The 26,121-nt window shown below is 38.5% G+C and overlaps 1 protein-coding gene across 4 annotated transcripts in view; it reads left to right on the top strand.

Annotated features, from left to right (window-relative positions):
- CERKL (CERK like autophagy regulator) overlaps positions 1–26,121 on the top strand; it is a 141,030-nt gene that overhangs the window by 90,543 nt on the left and 24,366 nt on the right. For all 4 annotated transcript variants that reach the window (XR_015148595.1, XM_086361184.1, XM_086361176.1 and 1 more), the window contains exons 3-4: positions 12,064–12,195; positions 21,019–21,082. Coding sequence is in view for 3 of the 4 variants with exons in the window: in XM_086361184.1 (XP_086217310.1) it covers positions 12,064–12,195; positions 21,019–21,082 (196 nt within the window). In the remaining variant the exon portion in view is untranslated. The remainder of the gene's footprint in view (positions 1–12,063; positions 12,196–21,018; positions 21,083–26,121) is intronic.

The following is a 26,121-nucleotide window of genomic DNA, read 5'->3' as shown; positions in this document are numbered from 1 at the left end:
CATGGTATGATAGAAGTGACCTCCTGAAGTGTTACAACCCCACCTGAAAGTGTTCTTAAAAGACAGTAGGGAAGGGAGATCCTTCTGGTGGTCAGAACTTGGGTTGATATAAGTTGTTATGGAGTGATGGCCAGAGAGATTAACATGTCCCAGTGCATGATCAGTGGTTAAGAGCTTGGCCAAATAGTTGGAAGTTAAAATTTGCAAGGTTGGTGACAGATGTATAAAGCAAAAGTATATGAATGACTTTCACAGAATAAGAACAGATATGCGATTTATGTTTTATATAAATACTTTACCAAGGAAAATTTATTCTAGAAGAGGAAATAACCAGATAGGCAAGATGCTCCATTCTATAGATGTTTGTCAGCATCTTTTCAGAGCACATCTAGGTCTGCACAATGAACATAGAAACAAAGTGGCCTTAAGGCAGGAAGGGGAAAAATACAGGGATTTAGCAATAAACACTAATATATTCACTAAGGCTGAGTGGATTATCACCATTTTGTTGAGTACTCTACTTGTAGACAGATCAGCCTTGAGCCCTGGGCATTCCAGAGCAACCAGTCAACCACTTGATGGGAGACCGATACATTGAATTCTCTCTTTTGTGAAAGGTCAGTGTCTTGGCCTCATTGCTACCAGTGCTTACATTTGATATGGATTTGGATTTATTGTCCACCATGCTTCTGCCAGGACTACCATTGATGACTCTCCTAAATACCTTATTCAGTGAATTTACACCTTATACAATACTGCTTTTGATCACGGGACTCATTCGTATCAAGAAAAGTAAGTCAATTGGCTGAACAGTATGGGAGTCACTAGTCTTACCACATTTCCTATTTTATTATATTGTCTTCCACTTGGGAGACTAAATCTTACAATAGTAAAGCAGTTTTTAGTTCCATAAACAGAATACCTAGGTCTGTGGACCAGTGTGTGAGCAAAGGTAAGTGCCATCTCTCTTCTTCACCTTGTTTCCCACTGATAGTATTTTTTGCTTCTGGTCTCTATGACTTTGAACTCTGCTGATTTAGAGTTTTTAGTTTAGAAGAATACTTCCATATGGGAAAATGATAATGGTTCAATAGAACTGGACATTGAAACTACCTGGTCACATTATTGAACCATATGACTGAACCAACAAATGAAAAAAAAAATAATAATGCAGTTGCTTTGCTGGCAAAGGTGATCAGTTCCAATGATCAGGGGAGATAGTGTTGTTTCTGCTACTCAGTAGGAGGAGCACATCTGGAAACTGGCAGGCAACCTTGACTGCCACTTAGGACCAGGATGAAGTGAATAAATATATAGTCCAGGAAAATAAAAATGGCCAAACTGACTCCAGGAGGCATAGAAAATGTAAACAGATGAATTACAACCAAAGAAGTAGAAATTTTTTTGTTACTTCTAAAAAAACAAAAAACAAAAAAACCCCACCAACTCTGACATTTTCAGATGAATATGCACCATACCTTTAAGGAACAAGAAACTTCAATATTATTTAAACTATTCTGGAGCACAGGAAAAGAATGAAAACTCCCAGATTTTATTTATAGAGCTTGCATGGAATTAATACCAACATCTGACAATGAAGTCCAAAACAGGAAAAATATAGATTGCTTTTACTTATGAGTGTCAAGCAACCCTTAATAAAATAAGGAGAGATGGCTATGTTATGAGTGTGATAAATATGTGTGCTTAGTTGCTCAGTCGTGTCCGACTCTTTGTGACCCCATGGACTGTAGCCCGCCAGACTCCTCTGTCCCTGGCATTCTCTAGGCAAGAACATTGGAATGGGTTGCCATGTCCTCCTCTCAGGGATCCTCCCCATCCAGGGATTGAGCCCAGGTCTCCTTCATTACAGGTGGATTCTTTACCATCTGAGCCATATACATCTCATTTTATTTTAAATTAATTTATTTTAATTGAAGGATAATTACTTTACAATATTTTGATGATTTTTGCCATGCATCAGCATGAATCAGCTATAGCTATACATGTGTCCCATCCATCCTGAGCCCTATCCTATCTCCCTCCCCATCTTATCCCTCCAGGTTATCACAGAACACTGGCTTTGGGTGCCTTGCATCATACATCAAACTCACGCTGGTTATCTATTTTACATATGGTAATGTATAGGTTTCAATGCTATTCACTCAAATCATCCCACCCTCGGCCTCTCCCACAGAGTCCAAAAGTCTGTTCTTTACATCTGTGTCTCCTTTGCTGCCCTGCATGTAGGATCAGTTACCATCTTTCCAAATTCTATGTATATGCGTTAATATATAGCATTTGTCTTTCTGAGTTACTTCACTCTGTATAATAGGCTCCAGTTTCAGCCACCTCATTAGAACTGATTCAAATATATTCTTTTTAATGGCTGAGTAATATTCCATTGTGTATATGTACCACAGCTTTCTTATCCATTCGTCTGCTGATGGACATCTAGGTTGCTTCCATATCCTGGCTATTATAAACAGTTGCTGCAATGAACTTTGGTATACATGTGTCTCTTTCAATTCTAGTTTCTTTGGTGTGTATGCCCAGCAGTGGAATTGCTGGGTCGTATGGCAGTTCTAGTCCCGGTTTTTAAAGGAATCTCTACGCTGTTCTCCATAATGACTGTACCAGTTTGCATTCCCACCAACAGTGTAAGAGGGTTCTCTTTTCTCCACACCCTCTCCAGCATTTATTGTTTGTAGACTTTTTGATGACAGCTCTTCTGACTGGCATGAGATAATACCTCATTGTGGTTTTGATTTGCATTTCTCTGATAATGAGTGTACATCTCATTTTTTTTTTTTTTTTTGTACATCTCATTTTAAAGCCTACCTGAAGAAATATGTGAAGGAGTCCCAATGAGCTCTGGAACTAGCAAGGATATTCTTCATCAGCACTGTTAGTCACATTCTTCTGGTGAAACCAACCAGCGCAAGTAAAGTAGAGAAAAAATATAAATTTGTATGCCAGTTGGAAAGGGAAAAGTGAAATTACCATCATTTGAAGGTGAAATAACTATTAGCCTGGAATATCCAAGAGAATAAAAGGAAATCTGTGATGAACAATGAGAAAATTAAGTGCTAGGTGTAGAAATAAAGTTTTGATATTTGCTGTTAATATTCAGTGAGGAGATGGAGTTGGAAACATATTGATGGTAGTAACAAAAAGGATGAAAAAGGTAGACTTGTTCAGCATTCATCTGACAGACATTTAACATGGTACTGAGGGACACGGAAAACTTAAAATGGAAAAGCATACCTTGTTTCTGTAAACAAAGACTGGATCTCATAAAAGTGCTATTGTCCTTAAGATAATTTATATTTAATGTAATCACAATAAAATGCCAGTAGAATTTTTCACTAGACAAACTGATTTTAAAGATCATGTGTAAAAATAGACATGGAAATTCTTAAAAGTAGTAGAGAGAGACCAACTGTACCAGCTATTAAGTCATGTTATAAAACTATGATATTTAAAATGTTATGATACTGACATGAATAAGTCAATAGACCTCAGAAAAGACACTTAGATTCAAACACATCCAGAAACCTAATATATAAAAAAGTGGCATTTGAAATTTGTGGGAGAAAGATGGATTATGTCATGAATGATGTTGGGAATAGATAGATAGCAATCTGGAAAAAAGTTAAGGTCAGCTTTCATAAAATATGAAATTGAGACCATCAAATTATTAGAAAAATACAGAGGTTTTTTTTTTTTTTGTCACAAAGGGAGTTTTAAAATATGACAAAAAACCCAGAAGCCATAAAAGAAGTGATATATTCAACTATAAGCACATAAAAATGAAAACTTCTAACAGAAAACAGCATAAATAAAATAAAAATCATTAAATGACACACTGGGTAAAATATTTGTAATTCATCTAACGAAAGGTTGATTTTTCTTACTGTGTGGAGCACTACTATAATCAACGTGACAAAGAATACAAAGATTCTTTTTAAAGGTTGGCTGATGATATAAACTGATAGCTCATGGAAAAATAAAAGCGGCTGTTAAACATTTTCAATGTTTCTCAACCGCCCCCCCCCCCACTTTACAATAAGTTGAAATTAGAGTGATATGCAGTTTTTTATCCTTCAGATTATCAAAGATCAAAGACTTTGAAAATATGCAAGGTTTACAAGGATGTAAGAAAACAGACACTCTAAGTTCCTGGTGGTGTAAATTGGTAGTAAAAATAAAAGTAAACTGAGTACTGTGTGTCATGCACTTTCCTAAGTACTTTATATTCACTTATTTAATCGTCACATGTACCTTTTGTGAATGGTACTCTTATTACCCCCATTACAGATGAGGAAACTGAAGAACAGAGAAGTTAGACAATAACCCAGAGTCACACAGTTTGGCAAATGGAGGAGCCAAGGTTTAAGATCAATTACTTTTACTCTAGCATTTACTTTTTTTTTGGTCACAACTCTGAATGGTTTCTATGGCATGTAATTTGGCAGTATAAACTGCCAAACTACATATACTTTGATCTAGTGATTGTCCTTCTAGAAGTTTGATCTATAGTTTTCTGTAAATAGATGCAAAATGGCATTTATTGCAGCATTATTTGCAGTAAAGGAAGACTGGAAACAACCTGAATACCTATCCCCAGGGAACTAGTTAATTAAATTGAACAGCTCTAGATAAACTAAGATGGCACTCTGTAGTGATATGGAATCATCTCCACAATATTGAAAAAGCAAGGCACAGAATAATAGGTTGGGATGCTGCCATCTGTGTAAAAAGTCACTGAACATATACATACATTTTCATATGTGCACAGAGTAGATTCTCAATGATGCCAGTAGTTGTCTTTCAGGAAGGGAACTGGGTATCAGGGAATGAGCTGACTGATGAGATTTTGAATTTTCGGAGTACAGTGTGTGTATTTTAATCTGTACAGAAAACTGTGTGTGTGGTTTTCAAATACAGAGACATTTGTATTGAGGTCACTTGGTGAAGAGTGTAACCAAGTGCCTTAGACCTGGATTCAGACTCCAACACTGGATGGTTAATTCAGCAGGAAAGAGGCTTGGAACACCTGTAGTGACTTTACTTCTTCCCTGACTTTGACTTTGACTGGAGGAAGGACAAAATCCATAGAGCTCTATGTGCTTGGGGTAAGATTCTTCTCAACACCACTCCGCTCTCCAGTCTTAACTGCTGTATACAGCCTTTTATCTTTTACACATGGTATTGCTGCCTGAAGTCCTTCATCAGCTAGACTTTCATCCCTCTAAGGCCCTCTCTGTGTACCTGCTGGCCTGACAGCGTCCCCCACTCTCTTCAACTCCAGACACCATTTTATTTTGCCCTGTGGAATGATTCTTCATGAGCAAAATCTTGGAGAAAAACCAAGAGAGTTTACAGTCTAATACGGAAGATTAACTAATAGATGTAAAGTTACAATGGTGTATAGCAATCAAGATTGGGAAGTACATGGATTTGTGAGAATAAATGATAAGCGGGAAATGACCTAGCTGAAGTCACAAAGCCAAGGAGGTCATGATAGGCTTTCCTGCTTTCCCTAGAAAGCGATAACTGAGGCAAGATCAAAACAAAAGAATAGGAGGTTTACTGGCAAAGTGGCTACAGTGGCAGATGGTGCATGTGGGCAGCTCGTGGGGAGAGCAGATGCAAGGGCACTGTGGCAGAAGGCACATAGGAATTCAAGAGAATGAATGGAATAGGAGGAGGCTTGAGGAGGGAGCGTGGATAGAGAGACGGTTGGGACCTTTTCAGTTAGATCTCTTAAGGACATTAAAAAGTCCTACTTTACTGGGTAGAAATCTCCATTCTGATTTCTAAATTTTGATATCAACTTGCTACCTAATTCATGTATACTTAGACTTTAGCTTCATAGTCATGTTAAGTTCATCTAAAAGAAAATGAGAAATGAGAAAATGAATACATGCTCCTGTTTAAAAAATAAAAATTGGCTTTGTTGACATGTATTTAAAAACATCTTCAAGCTCAACATTCAGAAAACGAAGATCATGGTATCTGGTCCCATCACTTCATGGGAAATAGATGGGGAAACAGTGGAAACAGTGTCAGACTTTATTTTGGGGGGCTCCAAAATCACTGCAGATGGTGATTGCAGCCATGAAATTAAAAGACGCTTACTCCTTGGAAGAAAAGTTATGACCAACCTAGATAGCATATTCAAAAGCAGAGACATTACTTTGCCAACAAAGGTCCATCTAGTCAAGGCTATGGTTTTTCCAGTGGTCATGTATGGATGTGAGAATTGGACTGTGAAGAAAGCTGAGCACCGAAGAATTGATGCTTTTGAACTGTGGTGTTGGAGAAGACTCTTGAGAGTCCTTTGGACTGCAAGGAGATCCAACCAGTCCATTCTAAAGGAGATTGGTCCTGGGTGTTCTTTGGAAGGAATGATGCTAAAGCTGAAACTACAATATTTTGGCCACCTCATGCGAAGAGTTGACTCATTGGAAAAGACTCTGATGCTGGGAGGGATTGAGGGCAGGAGGAGAAGGGGACGACAGAGAATGAGATGGCTGGATGGCATCACTGACTCGATGGACATGAGTTTGAGTGAACTCTGGGAGTTGGTGATGGACAGAGAGGCCTGGTGTGCTGCGATTCATGGGGTCGCAAAGCGTTGGACACAACTGAGCGACTGAACTGACTGAACTGACTGATTGACCAGAATGTCTAAGGACATTTCTGATTAATTTAATTTTCATTACTATTATTAACTGAGGCTTAAAATAAACTTATTTTGCTTAAATCCTTTTAGAAAGTCTTTTAAAAAATATTAGCCCCTTTCCTGCCTTAGGTTTGTGTCACAAAGATTGGATGGGCTGTAGAGCATGTACTTTTATATATTTACACTTAAAGTCTACAAGCCTTCAGCTAGAATGTGCTTATCCTCACAAGCCAAAATGACTGTTTTTCATTTCCATGAATGTTTATTCCTTCACAGTCATGATATAGGAAGAGGGGGGAATAAAAGTTGGTTTTTATGACAGCATTTGAGGATTCCCATCTTGTGATTAGACAGCTTTCTTACTGGGTCTGTTACTGCTGGAGAAATGAGAGTATTCTAACGAAAATACCAGGTAAGGGAAAATTTAACTAGATCTTAGTCTGGACTGTCTGGAGTTGAGAACAAGTTTCTAGTCCTTGTCATGTTATAATAAAAGTGAGCCTTAGATTAACCTGCTTAGCCTTGCCTCGTTTAAAGGACAATAATACTGTCCATGGCAGTTTTGTTTTGTTTTGGTCTGATCCGGAATCACATACCTCATTTTGTTGTTGTCTCTTCAGTCTCCTTTAATCTGGAACACTTCCTCAGCTTTTGTCTTTCATAGTCTTGACGGTGTTGAGAAATCTAAGGCAGGTGTTTTGAGAATACCCTTCCACTTGGGTTTGAGTGTTTCATCATATCAGGTCCACATTATGCACTCGGGGCAGGAGTCCCACAGAAGTTGTGTGTCTGAGTGCTGTGCGTGGCATACATGAGGCACGTGTGTCTGTCTGTATCACTCAGAGTGTGGTTAACTTTGATTACTTGACTGAGGAGGTGTCTGCCAGTTTTCCCTACTGTAAATATCCTTTTTATATTCTGTAAATAGAAGAATAGGGAGGGACAGAGTTTAAGAATAAGTAAATATATTAATCCCCAACTGACTGTCATCACCGATGGTTTTAGCATCCATTGCTGATTCTTGCTTAGATCCATAATTATTATAATGGTCAAAAATATTGATTTTCTCTGTATAATAGGTTCCAGTTTCATCCATCTCATTAGAACTGATTCAAATGAATTCTTTTTAATGGCTGAGTAATACTCCATTGTGTATATGTACCACAGCTTTCTTATCCATTCATCTGCTGATGGGCATCTAGGTTGCTTCCATGTCCTGGCTATTATAAACAGTGCTGCAATGAAAATTGGGGTACATGTGTCTCTTTCCCTTCTGGTTTCCTCAGTGTGTATGCCCAGCAGTGGGATTGCTGGATCATAAGGCAGTTCTATTTCCATTTTTTAAAGGAATCTCCACACTGTTCTCCATAGTGGCTGTACTAGTTTGCATTCCCACCAACAGTTTAAGAGAGTTCCCTTTTCTCCACACCCTCTCCAGCATTTATTGCTTGTAGACTTATGGATTGCAGCCATTCTGACTGGTGTGAAATGGTACCTCATAGTGGTTTTGATTTGCATTTCTGTGATAATGAATGATGTTGAGCATCTTTTCATGTGTTTGTTAGCCCTCTGTATGTCTTCTTTGGAGAAATGTCTATTTAGTTTTTTGGCCCATTTTTTGACTGGGTCATTTATTTTTCTGGAGTTGAGCTGTAGGAGTTGCTTGTATATTTTTGAGATTAGTTGTTTGTCGGTTGCTTCATTTGCTATTATTTTCTCCCATTCTGAAGGCTGCCTTTTCACCTTGCTAATAGTTTCCTTTGTTGTGCAGAAGCTTTTAAGTTTAATTAGGTCCCATTTGTTTATTTTTGCTTTTATTTCCAATATTCTGGGAGGTGGGTCATAGAGGATCCTACTGTGATGTATGTCGGAGAGTGTTTTGCCTATGTTCTCCTCTAGGAGTTTTATAGTTTCTGGTCTTACGTTTAGATCTTTAATCCATTTTGAGTTTATTTTTGTGTATGGTGTTAGAAAGTGTTCTAGTTTCATTCTTTTACAAGTGGTTGACCAGTTTTCTAAGCCAGAAAGAAAAAAGCCAATACAGTATACTAACACATATATATGGAATTTAGAAAGATGGTAACAATAACCCTGTGTACGAGACAGCAAAAGAGACACTGATGTATAGATCAGTATTATGGACTCTGTGGGAGAGGAAGAGGGTGGGGAGATTTGGGAGAATAGCATTGAAACATGTATAATATCATGTATGAAATGAGTCGCCAGTCCAGGTTCAATGCACGATACTGGATGCTTGGGGCTGGTGCACTGGGACGACCCAGAGGGAGGGTATGGGGAGGGAGGAGGGAGGAGGGTTCAGGATGGGGAACACAGGTATACCTGTGGTGGATTCATTTTCATATTTGGCAAAACTAATACAATATTGTAAAGTTTAAAAATAAAATAAAATTAATTTTAAAAAAAGCAAAAAAAAGAAATATTGATTTTCTAACTCTTTAATTTTTCTGTATTTATTGTTTTTCTTCTGTAAGACAGTTTTTCCTTCTTTCTTTGTGTGTGTATTTAGTGTTGTTGTTTTTAAAGAAACATGGTTCCTGGAGTTTTTAAAATTTATTTATTTTTTTAATTGAAGGATAATTGCTTTTAAGAATTTTGTTGTTTTCTGTCAAACCTCAACATGAATCAGCTATAGGTATACATTTATCCTCTCCCACTTGAACCTCCTTCTTGTCTCCCTCCCCACTCCACCTCTCTCGGTTAATACAAAGCCCCTGTTTGAGTTTCCTGAGAGATACAGCAAATTCCTGTTGGCTATTTATTTTACCTATGGTAATATGAGTTTCCATGTTTCTCTCTCCATACATCTCATCCTCTCCTCCTGTCCATAAGTCTGTTCTCTTATGTCTGTTTCTCCATTGCTGCCCTGCAAATAAATTATTCGGTACCATTTTTCTAGATTCTGTATATATGTGTTAGTATACAATCTTTCTCTTTCTCTTTCTGACTTACCTCACTCTGTATAATAGGCTCTAGGTTCATCCACCTCATTAGAACTGACTCAAATGTGTTCCTTTTTATGGCTGAGTAATATTCCATTGTGTATATGTACTACAGCTTCTTTATCCATTCATCTGTTGATGGACATCTAGGTTGCTTCCATGTTCTAGCTATTGTAAATTGTGCCTCGTAGTATGTATGGTATGTTACTGTCTTTATTCCATTTTATGTTGCCCCAGGTTTGGCCAGTGGGAATCCTAAGACACTGAGTCTTTTATCAGAGATTTTTGTACAAATGATATAAAAAATAGATAACAGATGGACAGAAGATAGATAACCTAGGAGTAAGAAGCCTGAGAGGTGAATCTGTTGGTGATCAGGAGAGGCTTCAGTGAAGAAGTGGTATTTGAAGTGAGCTATGAAAAAGTGGCCACCTTCTCACAGGATTGGAGATGCGGCAGAGTGGAAAGGGAGCCTGAATGGAGGAAGACTGGACAGACCTGGTGTTCCACAAGTGATACAGTGGGTCGAGATCATGAAGGGGAAGCTGGACTGAAACAGAAAACCCTCTGTGCTTAGTTTGCTTCTAGCATTTTCTGTGCAGGTCTCACGCCTTGGTATTTTCTTCCTGGCCCTGCTTTTGCTGTTTGGGGGAAGGGAGAGGATGAGGTGTGAAGCAGGAGGGAATTGCAAGTGGTGGAAAACAGCAGCGTGAGCCCGGAGCCTTACTCAGATGCTACCTTCTCTGGGAGCCCTTTTACAGATCCCTAATAAGACCCTCCTCTCTGCACTCCCAGGGCACTTTGTGCCTCTGTCTTAACAGATCTGTTCTGTCTTGTACTGTTTCTGTTTGTGGATGCATCTTCCCCCTTTGAAGCATGAGCCACATATGAATCACCTCTCCTTTTCCCAGTACTCAGTACAAATGCTCAATAAGTATTTCTTGAATCTGTGTGAAAGGAAGGAGAGAGGATAGGTTGGAGTTGGTTGGGGGAAGGTTCTGGATGTTATTTTCAGGGGTTCAGGCTTTCTCCTCAGGCAGAGATAGGCCCTGGAGCTTTGAACCAGTGCAGGGCTGCTGGGAACTAGAAGATCTGAGGATGCAGTGGAAGGGGTATGCTACAAGACACCTGTGAGTAGCCAGAGAGAGATGGCTAGGGCAGAGGCATGGAAGCAAACAGTTATCACCACACAAATCTGGGCGCTCATTTGAATGCAGGAATTGATGGAAAGGGGGAAAAAAGGAGTTGAGCGTGGCTTTGAGGTTTCAAGACTGGATAGTTAGCAGATTGGCAGAGACCTCTCACCAAAAAAGGAGCCCAGAGCCAATTACAGAAGAACAAGGAGTTCAGCATCGTCCTGTCCAGTCCTCAGCCAAGACGCTCCCTGAATTCAAACAATATGATTCATTGAACATTTTTTATTATATCAATTATGGTAAGAAAATATTGTCTCTGCTGGAGGCACAAAAACTGACATGAGCGTAGTGGGCATTTTTCTTTTGGCTTTTGTAACAGTTTCATTAAAAATGGATGCTAGTAACTGCTCTTCTAACCTTGAAGCATGGCCCAGTGAGAGCAGCTTACCACGAAAGAAATAGTCGTCAGCTTTCCTCTGGCTCCTCTGTCCCCTCCTGCCCCTTCCTAACAACAGAAAATTTGCTTTGCACCTGCTCCAACTGGGCTCTAAGTGATAAGCATCTTGCAAGCCCAGAAAATTGTAGTATCAAATCTCAGCTCCAACTGTGAGGCAGCACCATATCCGCCAATCCCGCTGAGAGACGTTGCTTTTCCGGTTCCCCAGGGAAGAGTTCTTTCTCTCCGGCCCCCTTTCAGGTTTGAACTCTGACCTAAGCCCTCTTTTTAGCTCCCAGCGTGCATTGCTCTAGAGCTGGCCCTGATCTAGCCCCGAGTCCTCCACCCTGAGCTCACCAGCAGGTCAGCCCTGGGTAGCCCTGGGGTCAACGGAATACCCAATTCCAATAATGAGCATATTTATCCAAGGAGAGGAAATGGACTTTCCTATTTGTTACAGTCTATTGCTTTCCCTGCACCCCCGCCCAGAAACAGGTGCTTAAGAAACATTGGATATATTCACTATTATTGGTGATTTGGTAAATATACATAAAAATCATCTAATATTCACAAAGTTGTTTTCATTCACACCTTCCTTCACAGGTTGAAAATGCTTTGTTATAACTCAGGACTTAACTTTAAGAGAGAGATTCCTATTTCATTGCTAGGGAATGTGAAATGTTTGAAAATAATGCTGTTATTAATAATGCTGTCAAATAAAAATAGCAAATACTAATTAAATACATGTATAACATTTTAACTGGCTTTAGTGTGTGGTTTAAAGGGAAAGAAAAAAGTGCTGACAGAAAGTTTATAATTTCTGTATTCATATTTTCCTCTTAGGTTTTTCAAACAGACCAAAGTCATTAAAAATACTCCTTAACCCCCAAAGCCACAAAAAAGAAGCTACTCAGGTCTATTATGAAAAGGTTGAACCACTGTTGAAGATTGCAGGAATAAAGACTGACGTAACAAGTAAGTATTTTCAGAACATAATTTCGCCTTTTAAAAAAAATCATACTTGAGGAAGCAAGATAACCTTGAGTTTGTTCTTGAGTCAAATTTAGGAAACTACTTGTAATATCTAAAGCTTGTTTATGTGCTTTGATAACTTACTGCAACCAGCTACAGGATTATAATTCAATTATTTTGTTTCAATGTTATTATTTTTTATTGGAGTATCACTATTATCTCTTTAGACCTTTTTCAGACTTTAAAATTTATTAGATATCATATTTAAGGGGGCTGCACATGTATCAGTATCTTCATTGAGATGCTGGCTGTTTGCACATTATCTCTGCAGTTCAGCAGTGATTGATTTGTGCTCACTTAAATGTTAGATGTCTTCCATGAAATCCTTCATTAAGTGGTTTTTGTTCTGACTCTGACCCCTGCTGGTTGGGTCAAAACTCAGCACTTAACTGCTGAATTAGATGAATTTGGAGAAGCCAGCAGCTTAAAATCATTGTCTAAAACAAGAGAGGTGCTTAGGTTTGTGCGAAGGAAAACAGAAATTTGGTAATGCTGAAGTTCATAGAAAAAAGAGTAAAATTCTTTCAGCTGTTAAAATTTGGTGACCAAATTTCTTTGATTGCTTGGCGGTGGTGGTTTAGTCACTAAATTGTTTCCAACTCTTGTGATTCCATGGACTGTAGCCTGCTAGGCTCCTCATCCATGGGATTCTCCAGGCGAGAATACTGGAGTGGGTTGTCATTTCCTTCTCCAGAGGATCTTCCCAACCCAGGAATCTAACCTGGGTCTCCTGCATTGCAGGCAGATTCTTTACCAACTATGAGCTATGAGGGAAGCCCAGTGATTTCCCTAACAGGGAATTGAACCCCAGCCGCAGGAGTGAAAGCACTGAATCCTAGACACTAGACCACCAGGGACCTGCTTTGATTTCTTAGAGACTCTTATTTTTCCCAAGGGGATGAGGTGAGGAGGGTTGATGCTGTTGTAAATCACACCCTCAGTTTTGCTGGTTTTACTTCTAGGTAGCTTCTATTTACACTTAACAGATAATATACATGTGTAGTGAATTTTAATTGATGAAGAGTGTTGCATAAGCCTACTCAGGATACAAGGCCAAAATGCACTTGGAATCTCCTAGTTATAAGTTCCCAAGGAAGGTGCCCAGAGTGACCTGGCTTTGCTCAGCTGCAACCAAGGGAGATGGGTCTCACAATGTAAATAAGGTTTAAAACCGACATCTCATGACTTGATGGATGGGTATGCCTGTGTGCACTGTGCCCTTAGTATTTTGGTATTTCTTTCATTAACCTTGGCTTCATCTTAAATATGGTCCTTTCCATCACTGTAAAATGGTTGCCAATTAATTTGGTTCTTCTTCATTCAAATCTAGTGGGATGGGAAGAGGTGTGCATATGTGAGAGATTCAACATGTTTTAATCCTGAATGAGGATTAAAATTTTTTCTTATTAATTTGACTGTCCTAATGTATTACGTCTGCTGCACCTGGAGCGCTTTCTTAGGCAGCAAGACCCTTCCTAGGAGATGCAGTGGGACCCCTTTTCCTAGAGGCTGAGGACACCTGAACTGAAGTTGGGAAGGCTCCCAACAAGGCGCACAAGAGGAAGTCTGAGTCCAGATTAAGGATAAATCTTCATGCTACAATTGGGAGTTTACTGTTTGTGCATTGATCCCGAGGGGCTGTACATTTTTTATCACGGTGTTGTAATTTAGTTTAGCAAAGATGATTACATCATCAGGATAAAGAGCAGAAAACATGAGGGAGACATCGGAGGAAAGAAAACCAGTCTATGAGGCTTGAACTAAGGTAGAAGAAATGATAGGAATGTGCTTTCCTTTTTAGTAATTGTTTTGGAGAGAAAAATATTATGTCTAGAAGCTTTTTCCCCTACAATTTAAATGTTACAAATATTATATTTAGTTTAACATAAAATTAGAATATTACATAAATGCAAATTTAGAATTTATTTATATATTTGTGCAGAATGGCTAATTATTAGCTGCCTAACACTCCTGCTGCAAGCAAAATTATAAAATTACATCTTTTGCTTATGAAACCATTTATGTATGTATATTGGCTTAACATTTATATTTTTAAAATGTTTCCTATTTTATGTGAAAGAACAATAAACATGTGGCTATCTGAAAAATTTTATCCTGCCTATCTCACTGTATAATTTTGTAGTTTGAATAAGGTTGTATATTTAAAACTACCTTGTATATTGTAAAGTGCAATAGAAACATGGTCATAATGTGGCATATTTTAGTTTCATAAATTATGTATTAATAAGATTCAACTCATACTTTTAAAAAGTATCTTTTATGAAAGAGTAAAACAGAGCACAAATTTTCTGCATGTCCAGTGTGACCATTGTTTTAATATATGTTCTGTGCACCACTGACTCCAAATGGACTATGAATTATGTAATACATTCTATATGATGATTAATTCATTAAGAGAGTGCTGTATAATGAGGCATGATGTAAAACTTGTAACAAGATGTATTCATCATAAGGGCTTCCCTGGTGGCTCAGTGGTAAAGAATCTACCTGCCAATGCAGAAGATGTAGGTTCAATCCCTGGATTGGGAAGATGCCCTGGAGTAGGAAATGACAACCAGCTCCAGTATTCTTGCCTGAAAAATTCCATGGACAGAGGAGCCTGGTGGGCTACAGTCCATAGCGTCACAAAGAGTCAGACACAACTGAACACACACACACAGACCATATGCTCCAGCAATTCCACACTTCTGGGTATTTAGCCAAAGGAAACAAAAACACCAACTCAAAAGATATATGTACTCCCATATGCATTACACAATTATTTCTTTAAAAAAAATTTTATTGGAATATAGTTGCTTTACAATGTTGTGTTAGCTTCTGCTGTACAGCAAGGTGAATCAGCTATATGGGTACATATAACCCCTCGTTTATGGATTTTCTTCTCGTTTAGGTCACCACAGAGCACTGAATAGAGTTCCCTGTGCTCTACAGTAGGTTCTCATTAGTATTGGTTTTATATATGCTGCTGCTGCTGCTAAGTCGTTTTAGTCGTGTTCGACTCTGTGCAACCCCATAGACGGCAGCCCACCAGGCTCCCCCGTCCCTGGGATTCTCCAGGCAAGAACACTTTTTATACATAGAAGTGTATATAGGTCAGTCTCCCAGTTTATCCCACTCCCCATTCCCCCTTGGTGTCCATATATTTGTTCTCGATATTATGTGTCTATTTGTTTTTTTACAAGAAGGTTCATCTGTACCACTTTTGTAGATCCCACATATATGCATTAACATACGATATTTATTCTTCTCTTTCTGACTTTCTTCACTCTGTATGATAGTCTCTAGGTCCGTCCACATCTCTTCAAATGGCACAATTTTGTTCTTTTTTATGGATAAATAATGTTCCATTGTATATATGTACAACATCTTTATCCATTCCTCTGTTGATGGACATTTAGGTCACTTCCATGTTCTGGCTATTGTAAATAGGGCTGCGCTGACCCCTGGGGCGCATGTATCTTTTGGAATTATGGTTTTCTCTGGGTCTAAGCCCAGGAGTGGGATTGCTGGGTCATATGGTAGTTTTATTGTTAGTTTTCTAAGGAACCTCTGTACTGTTCTCCATAGTGGCTGTATCAATTTACTTGTTACCAACAATGTGCGAGGGTTCCCTTTTCTCCACACTCTCTCCAGCATTTATTGTTTGTAGATATTTTTATGATGACCAGTGTGAGGTGACACCTCACTATAGTTTTGATGTGCATGGACGGAGGAGCCTGGTGGGCTACAGTCCATGGGGTCGCAAAGAGTCGGACACGACTGAGCGACTTCACTTTCACTTTCTCTAATTAGTGATGCTGAATATTTGTTCATGTGCCTGTTGGCCATCTGTATGTCTTCTTGGAGAAATGTCTGTTTAGGTCTTTTGCTGATTTTTTTTACCAAGTTCTTTGTTTTTTGGTATTAAACTGCATGAGATGTTTGTATATTTTGGAAATTAATCCCTTGTCAGTTGCTTCATTTGCAAATATTTTGTCCCATTCTGATGGTTGTCTTTTCATCTTGTTTATAGTTCTCTTTGCTGTGAAAAAGCTTTTAGGTTTAATTAGGTTCCCATTTGTTTATATTTGTTTTTATTTTTCATTACATTTTATTTTCATTATAATAGCCAAGACATGTAATCAGCCTAAGTGTTCATTAATTGATGAATGGATACAGAAAATGTGTGTATATGTATGTGTGTGTACACACACACACATGTACATGCCATACTACAGAATACTTTTTAGCCATAGAAAAGAAGGAAATCTTGCCATTTGGGGAAATATAAAAGGACCCTAAGGATACCGTGGTAAGTGAAATAAGTCAGAGAAAGACGAAAGCCATATGATCCCACTTATATGTGGAATATTTTTTAAAATTCCCCCAAACAAACAAATCAAAACATGTAGATACAGAGAACAGGTTTCCAGAGGTTTGGTGGTGGGGGGTGAAAGGGTTGAAGGGTGTCAAAAGGTACAGACTTCCAGTTTAAAAAAAAGATTCTCACCACATTAATAATAGTATATTAATTTCATTTTGGTTAGTGCTGAAAGTCTAACTCCTTCTAAATATAGATCGGCATCTTTTGAAATAGTTGAGCTAAAGGAGTATCTCCCCTCTGCTGCTACTTTCAATGCAGTATCTTATCTAATAATCATATCAGAAGACCTGAAGAACCTTAAAAAAGAGTTATTTATTCCTAACAACTTGATACATGAATCAAAGAGCAAGAGTGGAAAGCCCATTCTGGCATATGATACCATTACTTTCTCTTCCTCTCAAAGCAGAGCAGACTTTAAGAATTACGAGGGGAATTCTGGACATCATAGGATAACTCAGAGAACAATGAGATTAAAAAAGTCAAGGCAGCAGAGAAATTAACTGGAAAGAACTGTGGAGGCCATCTAGTTCAATTTCTCTCCTGTGGTGGAGTGCAGGAGTGTGGCATTCCTAGTGGAAGAAGTGCCGCTCCTGGGGTGCTCCACAGCCTGGGCCTGGGCATCGTGTGGCGGAGTCAGTGCGTGCTGTTACTGGACAATACTGATGGGCGTTCTCAACTGCAGTTCAGAGTCACTGTGCCCCTGTACATATTAGAAAAAGGCGCCTCCTCTGTCCTCACTTACTAACAGGTGCTCGCTCTTCTGGGCTGATGTAGTCCAAAGTCACCTAGCATGTTGAATAAGAGTATTAGCTGGATTGCAGACCTACTTGACCCTTTGCCAAATGTCTGTGGGAAATGCACACTGCAAGAAGAACTTGTGAGCTGATGTTTGCCTCCTTGTGACTTTCCGCGCTGACGTTTATCTTTTGTGCCTGCTAACTTGCTTCAGTGCTGTCCAACTCTTTGTGACCCTGGATGTAGCCTGCCAGGCTCCTCTGTCCATGGGGATTCTCTAGGCAAGAATACTGCAGTGGGTTGCCATGCTCTCCTTCAGAGGAATCTTCCCGATCAAGGATCAAACCCGTGTCTCTCAGGTCTCCTGTATTGGCAGGCGGGTTCTTTACCACTAGCGCCACCATAAAAAGTAAATGGAATAAGTGTGTCCTATCTTGTGTGTACAGTCTTTGAGGTATTTGCAAACAGATATCATGTAGTCCCTTGATCTCACTTGTTCAAGACAGGCAATTCCATTTTCTTCAGTCAATCTTTATAGTCACACAGCTCCTAGACCTTGTTATGTTCATCATCATTATCGTGGTCAAAGACACTTCTCTGAATGTAGCTTTGATCTCTGCCAGCTCAGGGCCCATGGGAGTGCTTTGTCACCAGATACTTTTACCTTCTGTCTGACCCTGGGCAGAGTTGTCAAGAATGTAGGGTTTTTTGTCACTTTTTACCCTCCTTCTGGGATCATGTGTTTAAACTTTTGAAACTTTTACCAAATTTCTTTTGATTCTTTCCCTTTGGCTCTTTATGTCTCTATTTGAAGCCTTCCCTTCCATGGAGATACCTCCGATTGCTCCTGATTTCACCCAGCAGAAAGCTAGGTAATCTGATAAAACTGTTAAAAAGATGCTAGTTGGCTGAGGCATTATTCCCTCCCAGTTATACCTACATGTTAACAAAAATCTGGATCATAAATGTCCACAAATCAAATCCAGCTAGAGAGAGAGAATTATGGGCAAAAAGTTCTTTTTATTATCCCTTGAATAATTATGGATATACATGACCAATCCATTTCTAATACTAGGATATCAGTTAGGGAGTTGGAATTTATCCCTGCGGACAATGAATAGTCATCAATGGAGTTTATGTAGGGAAGAGGTGTGATCAAACATATGCTTAAGAAAGATCATTCTGGCTAGAGTGGGTAAATAGAGGGAGACTGGAGGAGAGGCTGATGTAATTTTCATATTAAAAATTGTGGTGACTGGGTCTAGGGCATCAGCTTGAGGAATGTTGGGATGCAGTGGCATAATTAAAAGGCAGGAACAGCTGGCTTTGGGCATAGAGTGGTTGCAGAGAGTAAAAGAAAGGGATACTCTAGAAAGAAGACATTTCCTGTCTTGGGTAGTGAGGAATGGATGATGGAACACTAGAAAGAATGATGTAATTGAGAGGCAGTGTATTTGAAGGTGAGAATGATGGCTGCTACTTGAACTTACTAAGTTTGAAGTACCTACGAGACAGAAAAGAAAATGACATTTCAGTATCTTACCCCGTTACAGACTTTTCTCACCAAACCAAGAAAGGTTTCTTTTATGTTAGAATCAAAACTCATCTGATTTAACTTTAGCCTGTTTCCTTACCACCAATCAATATCAACCTCAGGACATTACTTTTCTCCAATACTGTCTTTCTGAAGAAGTAATATTTAAACTGAAGGTTGAGGTGTACAGGGATCCCAGCAGTGAGAACTGTGTGTTCAAAGAGTTGTAAACAATGAAAACTCCAAATTTCCTATATAAGAGAGGTGTCAGTCAGATTGTCAAAGGAATGATGCTGAGAGAAGAGGCTAGTAGCTTTCTTGTGACACTGCAGCTTCCTGGCAGCCCATGTTGTTGTTTATTTGGAGTGATTTGAATATGGCTCTTTCTGCTTCCAGAGCCCATAATATCCTGTATAAATACATGTTTTGATTCCTTCTACTCCTTCTAAATGGGGCTTCCCAGGTGGTTCCGTAGTAAAGAATCTGCCTGCCATTTCAGGAGACATGTGTTCGATCCCTGGGTTGGAAAGATCCCCTGGAGGAGGCCATGGCAACCCACTCCAGTATCCTTGCCTGGAGAATCCCATGACAAAGGAACCTGGTGGGCTGCAGCTTGTAAGGTCAAATAGAGTCAGACACGACTGAAGCAATTTAGCACACACACACACACACACACACACACACACACACACAGTCACATTTCATCTGCAAGATGAAAGGAAGAAATAGACTATTATTTCAGATGTTTTTGTAAGTAAAAATATCATTTAACCAGAAGATAATTTTAAGGCTTAATTTTGTTTTGGATGTGAAAAGCTTTACCAAAGCAATCTTTGGAATAAAACCGAGACTTGATAAACTGACTCTTAGCATAAATATTTCTTCCCTAATACCCTTAATTATTCTCAATGTGTGTTTGTAAGATACTTTATTATTTTGCTTTTAAGGTTGCAGCTACTTACTGGAGTTACAGATGAATGATCAGCACACAGTCATGGATGATAACCTGTTTATTAATGTTGATATTTTATATTTTGTTTTCTTGTCACTTTCTGCTAAATAGAATTTAATTGAGAAGTTTTATTCCTGTGAATGTTGAATTTTCCCACAGCATTTGAATAAGCTGTGGGAAAATTACAATGTAATGCTGCTGGGTACAGAATGATTCTTTTAGACCCCAAGACTAATAATTTTTAACAATATCTAAAAACATTGTAGGAAAAGCTTGAACCATGCTGGCACCAGGGACAGACAGGCATGAAAGATTAATGTAATCTCGCATATAATGATGCACATTCTTACACAAAAAATCCATCTGCAGTGTCATGTCAGTCAGCAGAAATCTTTGATGGGTGGATACAGCTGGGCTGTCTCTTCTGGCAGAGCTGCCCCAGAAAATGCTAAATGCGGTTGGACCGCTTGGTGCCATCTGCAGTGTGCCAGTTTATCCTGTCTTCACTGGCATTTGCGTACTGTATAGGGCATCATGACTGTAGAGACAGCAATAGGGAGTGACAGATTCATTTCCTCGGAGAATCTGGGCTCTGGTGGGCCTGTGCGCCACCCTCCTTGGCGTTGGGTCTGTTATCATTGGTATTGGCTTGGCTTCACATTTTCACATCCAACTCCTCCTCTTTTTAGTCTAGCAGTTCCAGACACACATTCTTCTAGTATGTAAATCTTACACTAACCTTTCAAGTAATTTATTCATGTAAGGTTGCCAAAGCGATTTAACATTGACTATCTGATGCCAGCTAATATGCTTTATTTTCAAAATACTGCTGCTCCTAGGCTTCTGATTTAAAGGAAATGTGTCTTATTTAGGGAACACTAAACTGACAGGCACCAAGATAAATTATCTAATGGGATATCCCCAAATGACTTATGTAGTTGGAATAAATATATGACCCTCTTTTACATAAAGCTATAAAACACACTGAGCAAGTAACAATCCTCCTTGCCATGATTAAAATATAAATATTCAAGAATATATCTTGCTTTACGACCTGGCCATATGTTTAGCATATTATTTTGCCAAACCAAGTTAAAAAGTGTAGATCATTCATTTAAAACTTTTACCTTTTTCTGTTTTTTTTTCCCTCTTCTAATACAGTAACAGAATATGAAGGGCATGCCCTGTCACTACTCAAAGAATGTGAACTACAGGGATTTGATGGGTAGGTTGTATTCTTCATCTACATATACCATAGAGCTTATGTTATTAAATATTTTCATTCGTTTTTAGCCATATTTGGAACTTACAGTTTTTAACTATTTGTGATGTATGTAATTGGGCTGTATTTCATGCATATATGTGTAGTAACAGCTAATGATGGTAATGTAATATGGCACAGTCATCTACCTCACAGGACTGTGCATAGAAACCCCGAAGGAGGGGTGTGAATATAAGTACTGGCAAGTTACCGTGTGCTGCCTCATACTTACCTTATGAACATATATTTGCATCTTGAGTTCTTAATTTTTGGCTTTAACCCTGTGAGTATCTAGAAAAGCATTGATGGAAGATAATATATTGGTCATATGGCATAACTATATTATGATCCTCTTTTGCAAATTTATTGATAGTATTATTAGCTACCCCCGGGTTAATTTGGCTATGATTGCGTGTAAATATTTTATAAAAACAAATGCATTATTTTCAGGATGAAAAAAATGTGCTGATTTTACTTATCTTCTATAATTTAGTGGGTACCAAATAAGTGTGTTATTCATAGTAGGTTTTAGAAACTGTTGTTTGCAATACATTGCTGGCATGTGTAGAAATTTTTCACTGGCATGCAAACGTTAGAAACAAGGCAAGTGACGTATATTTCAATTGACATTTTAAAAATGTAGGTGAATCAATTTGCTAAAGTGCTGGATTGATGTACAAGACTAAAAGCGTATTCTTTTAGGGAAGGTTTTTTGCAAGGGTGGATGTTTCAGAGTTTTAAAAGGTGGCAGGCATGTGAATTATTCTGTCTCATGGTGATGGCAGTGGGGGTGGGCAGCAATAGACTCACAATATCAGGAAGGGCATTTGGGTCTTTCAACTGTATTGGAAGGCTTTACTCCTCCTGAAAAATTATTAGAATGTGTTAGAGAGGAAAGTGATGCAATCAGATTGGAGCATTACCAAGGTCAGTTTTCAGAAATACTTAATATTTTGAGGTGAGGAAAAATATTGGATGAAGAAGGAAGTTTGGTAAGTAAGACATAATTTTTCAAAAAGGAATTTAATCGAAGGGAGTGAATCTAGATGGCAATGGTCTATAAATATTGAGCATGAAGAATATGAGGTAGGAGATTACTGCAGAGCCTTATACTTAGTGCTCGACAGATTGATTAATAGGCTACATTTAGGAAATTACCTTGCAAGTATACAATTTAAGAGAAGTAATTGGGGGAATCATGCCTACCAGCTAGCTACCTTAATTTGCTACACGGTCCTGAAACACAACTTGTGAATGTATAAGAGATGTTGCATTGCAAATAAGTCCTTGCTTTAAAACATGGTTATATAATAAGAATAACAGATATTGTAGGTATTACACCTTGTCTTGCCTATTAACATTATGAAGTGTTCCAGGAAATGTGTTATCTATAAATAATGTCCATTGGTAATTAACTGTGCAAGGATCAAGAAGAATTTTGCAGAATGATGAAAAACTATAGCTTAAATGCAATAGAATAATGTTTTCTCTTTACATGAACATACTTCTTATTTATTCCACATGGCAGGAAGTGTTATTTTGCAGTGTGGCACTACAAGATCTATAGATCCTTTAGTTATTACCTACATTTTTTTTTTCACCAAATAGTTTACCTAGCCATTATGTTCATTGAGCTCCAGTGATTTCACTGTATAGTATGCCAATTAATTTAGGATTCATAATAGTTTAAAATTTCTTTTGGAAGTCTTCTAAGATCCTTTAAATAGTTCATTTGGTTTTTTGAGTCTAGTTATTTCAGCAGGAGGTAAAATGGTGGTTGGGATAACTATCTTAATAAAATGGTCATTTTAAGTCATTCTATTTAGAATTACATAGAAAGGCATATATACGAGGAGAACAGTGGAAACAGTTTCTGTAGGCAATTCCAGAGAACAATTCTCTAACAAGTAGAATTGTTTGAAAGTGGGACACGCTACATTCATGAGCACCCTGTTCCTGAATCTGTTTGATGAGTAGTTGTAGGAGTACTTTTTGAGAAATTGATATAAAAGACTCAAGGACAGGATGAGGTAACCCCAGGATTCTTTGGTATTTTGATGGAAGAGGGGCTCAACTTGAGCCTGAGGCATCTCCTCCTGTCTCTACTGGAGCTATTGATAGGGAGTGAGGAGGAAATCACCTAAAGGTTTTTAGACATAGACCAGAGATTAAGATCCTAGAGAAATTCTATGATATTATTCAGAAGCAAAATGATTCAGTAAATAACGTTTAATAAGGTTATTAAGATTTTGAAGTTTTCTTTAATGAGTTGCATATGTTTTTATGAAGACACATCGTGACATATTCCTAATGCCAACAGGAACACTGTTATCAGTCCTCATGACCGCTGGTATGCAACTCCAGTGTGTTCCAGCAAACGCTCTCAGATCCACTGCTGGAGTTTGCAGGAGTGTCCATTTCATATATTATGTGTTTTCAGTTCTGTCCCACTCTTTGTGACCCCGTGGACTGTAGCCTGCCAGGCTCCTCTGTCCGTGGAATTCTCCAGGCAAGAATACTGGAGTGGGTAGGCATTCCCTTCTCCAGAGGATCTTCCTGACCCAGGGATTGAACCTAGGTGTCCTGCCTGGCAGGCAGATTCTTCATCATTTGAGCCATTGAGGAAACCCTGTCAGTTTCCACATTGCCTCCTCTATACTGGGCATGAACAGGAAGTTTTGTAAAGACAAAGAAAAGAGTAATATCGAATATATAGACTTGAAGCAGAAACAGTTGCGTTTGTAAGTGTGAAAAGTGCTAATCTGTAGCTCTTATGCAATTACACATATATTGCGTGTGCTCAGTCTCTCAGTCATGTCTCTTGTGACCCCATGGACTGCAGCCTGCCAGGCTCTTCTGTCCATGGAATTTTCCAGACAAGATACATATGCTAATATTTTATTATTTTGTTTCACAGCATTTTAAAACTATATTTTGTTGAATTAGTTTTTTCCTTCATTTAAATTTAAGGCAATGGCACCCCACTCCAGTACTCTTGCCTGGAACATCCCATGGACTGAGGAGCCTGGTGGGCTGCAGTCCATGGGGTCGTGAAGAGTCGGATATGACTGAGCAACTTGACTTTCACTTTTCACTTTCATGCATTGGAGAAGGAAATGGCAACCCACTCCAGTTTTCTTGCCTGGAGAATCCTAGGGACGGGGGAGCCTGGTGGGCTGCCGTCTATGGGTCACACAGAGTTGGACACGACTGAAGTGACTTAGCAGCAGCAGCAGGTATTATTTGGCTTACATTGACATTCTATCACCACTGTGATATCTGTATTAGTAAGTAAGGTTAAAAAGTATCTCTTCTCAAAAAAAAATTTAAGTTGAAAATCCAATAATAAAAATTTTAATAATGATGTGGGTTGATAGACAAATACACAAACACCCATTTGTATTTTTTATCACTTTTAATAAAGAGAAATGAGATATTAGCTCCCAATTGTGCTTTTCTAGACAGCAAAGCTTTACTTTTGGTCAGGCATGAAAGAGTTTATTCTGAAAACACAAGGGTTTACCCTTTACTTCTAAAGGGTTATGTTTTAGGGTAGCTCTTAAGTGTGATTGAATTAACCCATTTTAAAAGGTTATTTTTTTGCCTTTTCTTTTAATAGCTAGACTCTTTTATGTTTATATTAAGTATATTTCCTAGGTTGGGTAATTATATCTCGAGATGATCTTAATGATCTAGTATTTGTCAACATAAGTTCTTTTCTCTTATTTAATTCCACAGTGATTCTACTGTTAAACTGATTTCCAAAATAATAAAACTCTCCTAAGGCTATTTTCACTGGGTCTTCTATGTAAGAAAGGAGTCTAATGTATCAAATAGTAGTGTAGTTTCTAAGACCAACTTGTCTTATTTCAAAATCTCATTCTATAACTTACCATGGTATGACCTTGGAACAGTTGCTTAATCTTTTTATGTTTTATTTTCCAAATCTGTGAATTGGGAGTAAAAGTGTATACTGTGTGTGGTTATTGTTCAAATTAAATAAATTAATATATGGAGAGTGCTGACAACATCTGATACATAGTAATTGTTCACTAAGTGTTACTTTATTATTGTAATTATCATTTGTTTTAGTTTCAAAATATTTAACACAGAATGCCTTATGACAATATTTCAAAGGTTTTTGTAGTAGAGCATATTCCTATATGTGCTTCTCTGGTGTCTCAGACAGTTAAGAATCTGCCTGTAATGCAGGAGACCTGGATTTGATCCCTGTTTCAGAAAGATCCCCTGGAGAAGGGAATGGCAACCCACTTCAGCATTCTTGTCTGGAGAATTCCATGGACAGAGGAGCCTGGCATGCCACAGTCCATGGAGTCACAAAGAGTTGGACACGACTGAGCAGCTAACTCACACATGTGTCCCGAGAAAGGCTCATTTCTACTAACTCTAGCAGTTAGAGTTAACATGTACACAGTGCTTTAACTGGGTACAGGATTCCAGGGGTCAGATGTTACCATATGATACGGAAGAGGCAAGTTATTTGTGCTCAGTTAGATATGTTGGATGACTTTACATGAGCTTTTTAGGCCACACACTCTTGGTTGGTAGACAGGCATAGAACTAGAAGTTAAGTCCACAAAATGTTTGAAAATCTATCCGTAGAGGTCTTTGAAATCATACAGATAAGATTCAAATGAAACCTTGGCTTCCCCATATATAAATATAAGGCTAATGCCTATTTTACAGATTTTTAAGAATTTAATAGAAAAGAGCCAATATGTTATATGACATGAAGTTGGTGCTCAGTAGGCATAATCACTTTTCTCTGAATTAGTGGCTACACTGAGACTGCTGGAATCAGTTCAGACACAAAATAATATCCCTGGGCAAACATGACCTGGGTCATATCCTGTATCATAGAATTTCTTCTAGTTAGGATGGACCTTGGATTGCCCAGGCTATATGCAGCCTTAGCCCTGAACCCCACCTAAGTACTGGGGCTGGAAGACTGAGAACACGGTGGAGGCAGCTGATGGAGACAA

Source organism: Bos grunniens, chromosome 2, assembly GCF_055505025.1.
Source record: "Bos grunniens cultivar Pamir isolate PY7600 chromosome 2, Bosgru_T2T1.0, whole genome shotgun sequence".
Lineage (NCBI taxonomy): Eukaryota > Metazoa > Chordata > Mammalia > Artiodactyla > Bovidae > Bos > Bos grunniens.
The sequence above is the reverse complement of the archived record's forward strand: the minus strand, read 5'-3'. Positions and strand labels throughout refer to the sequence as shown.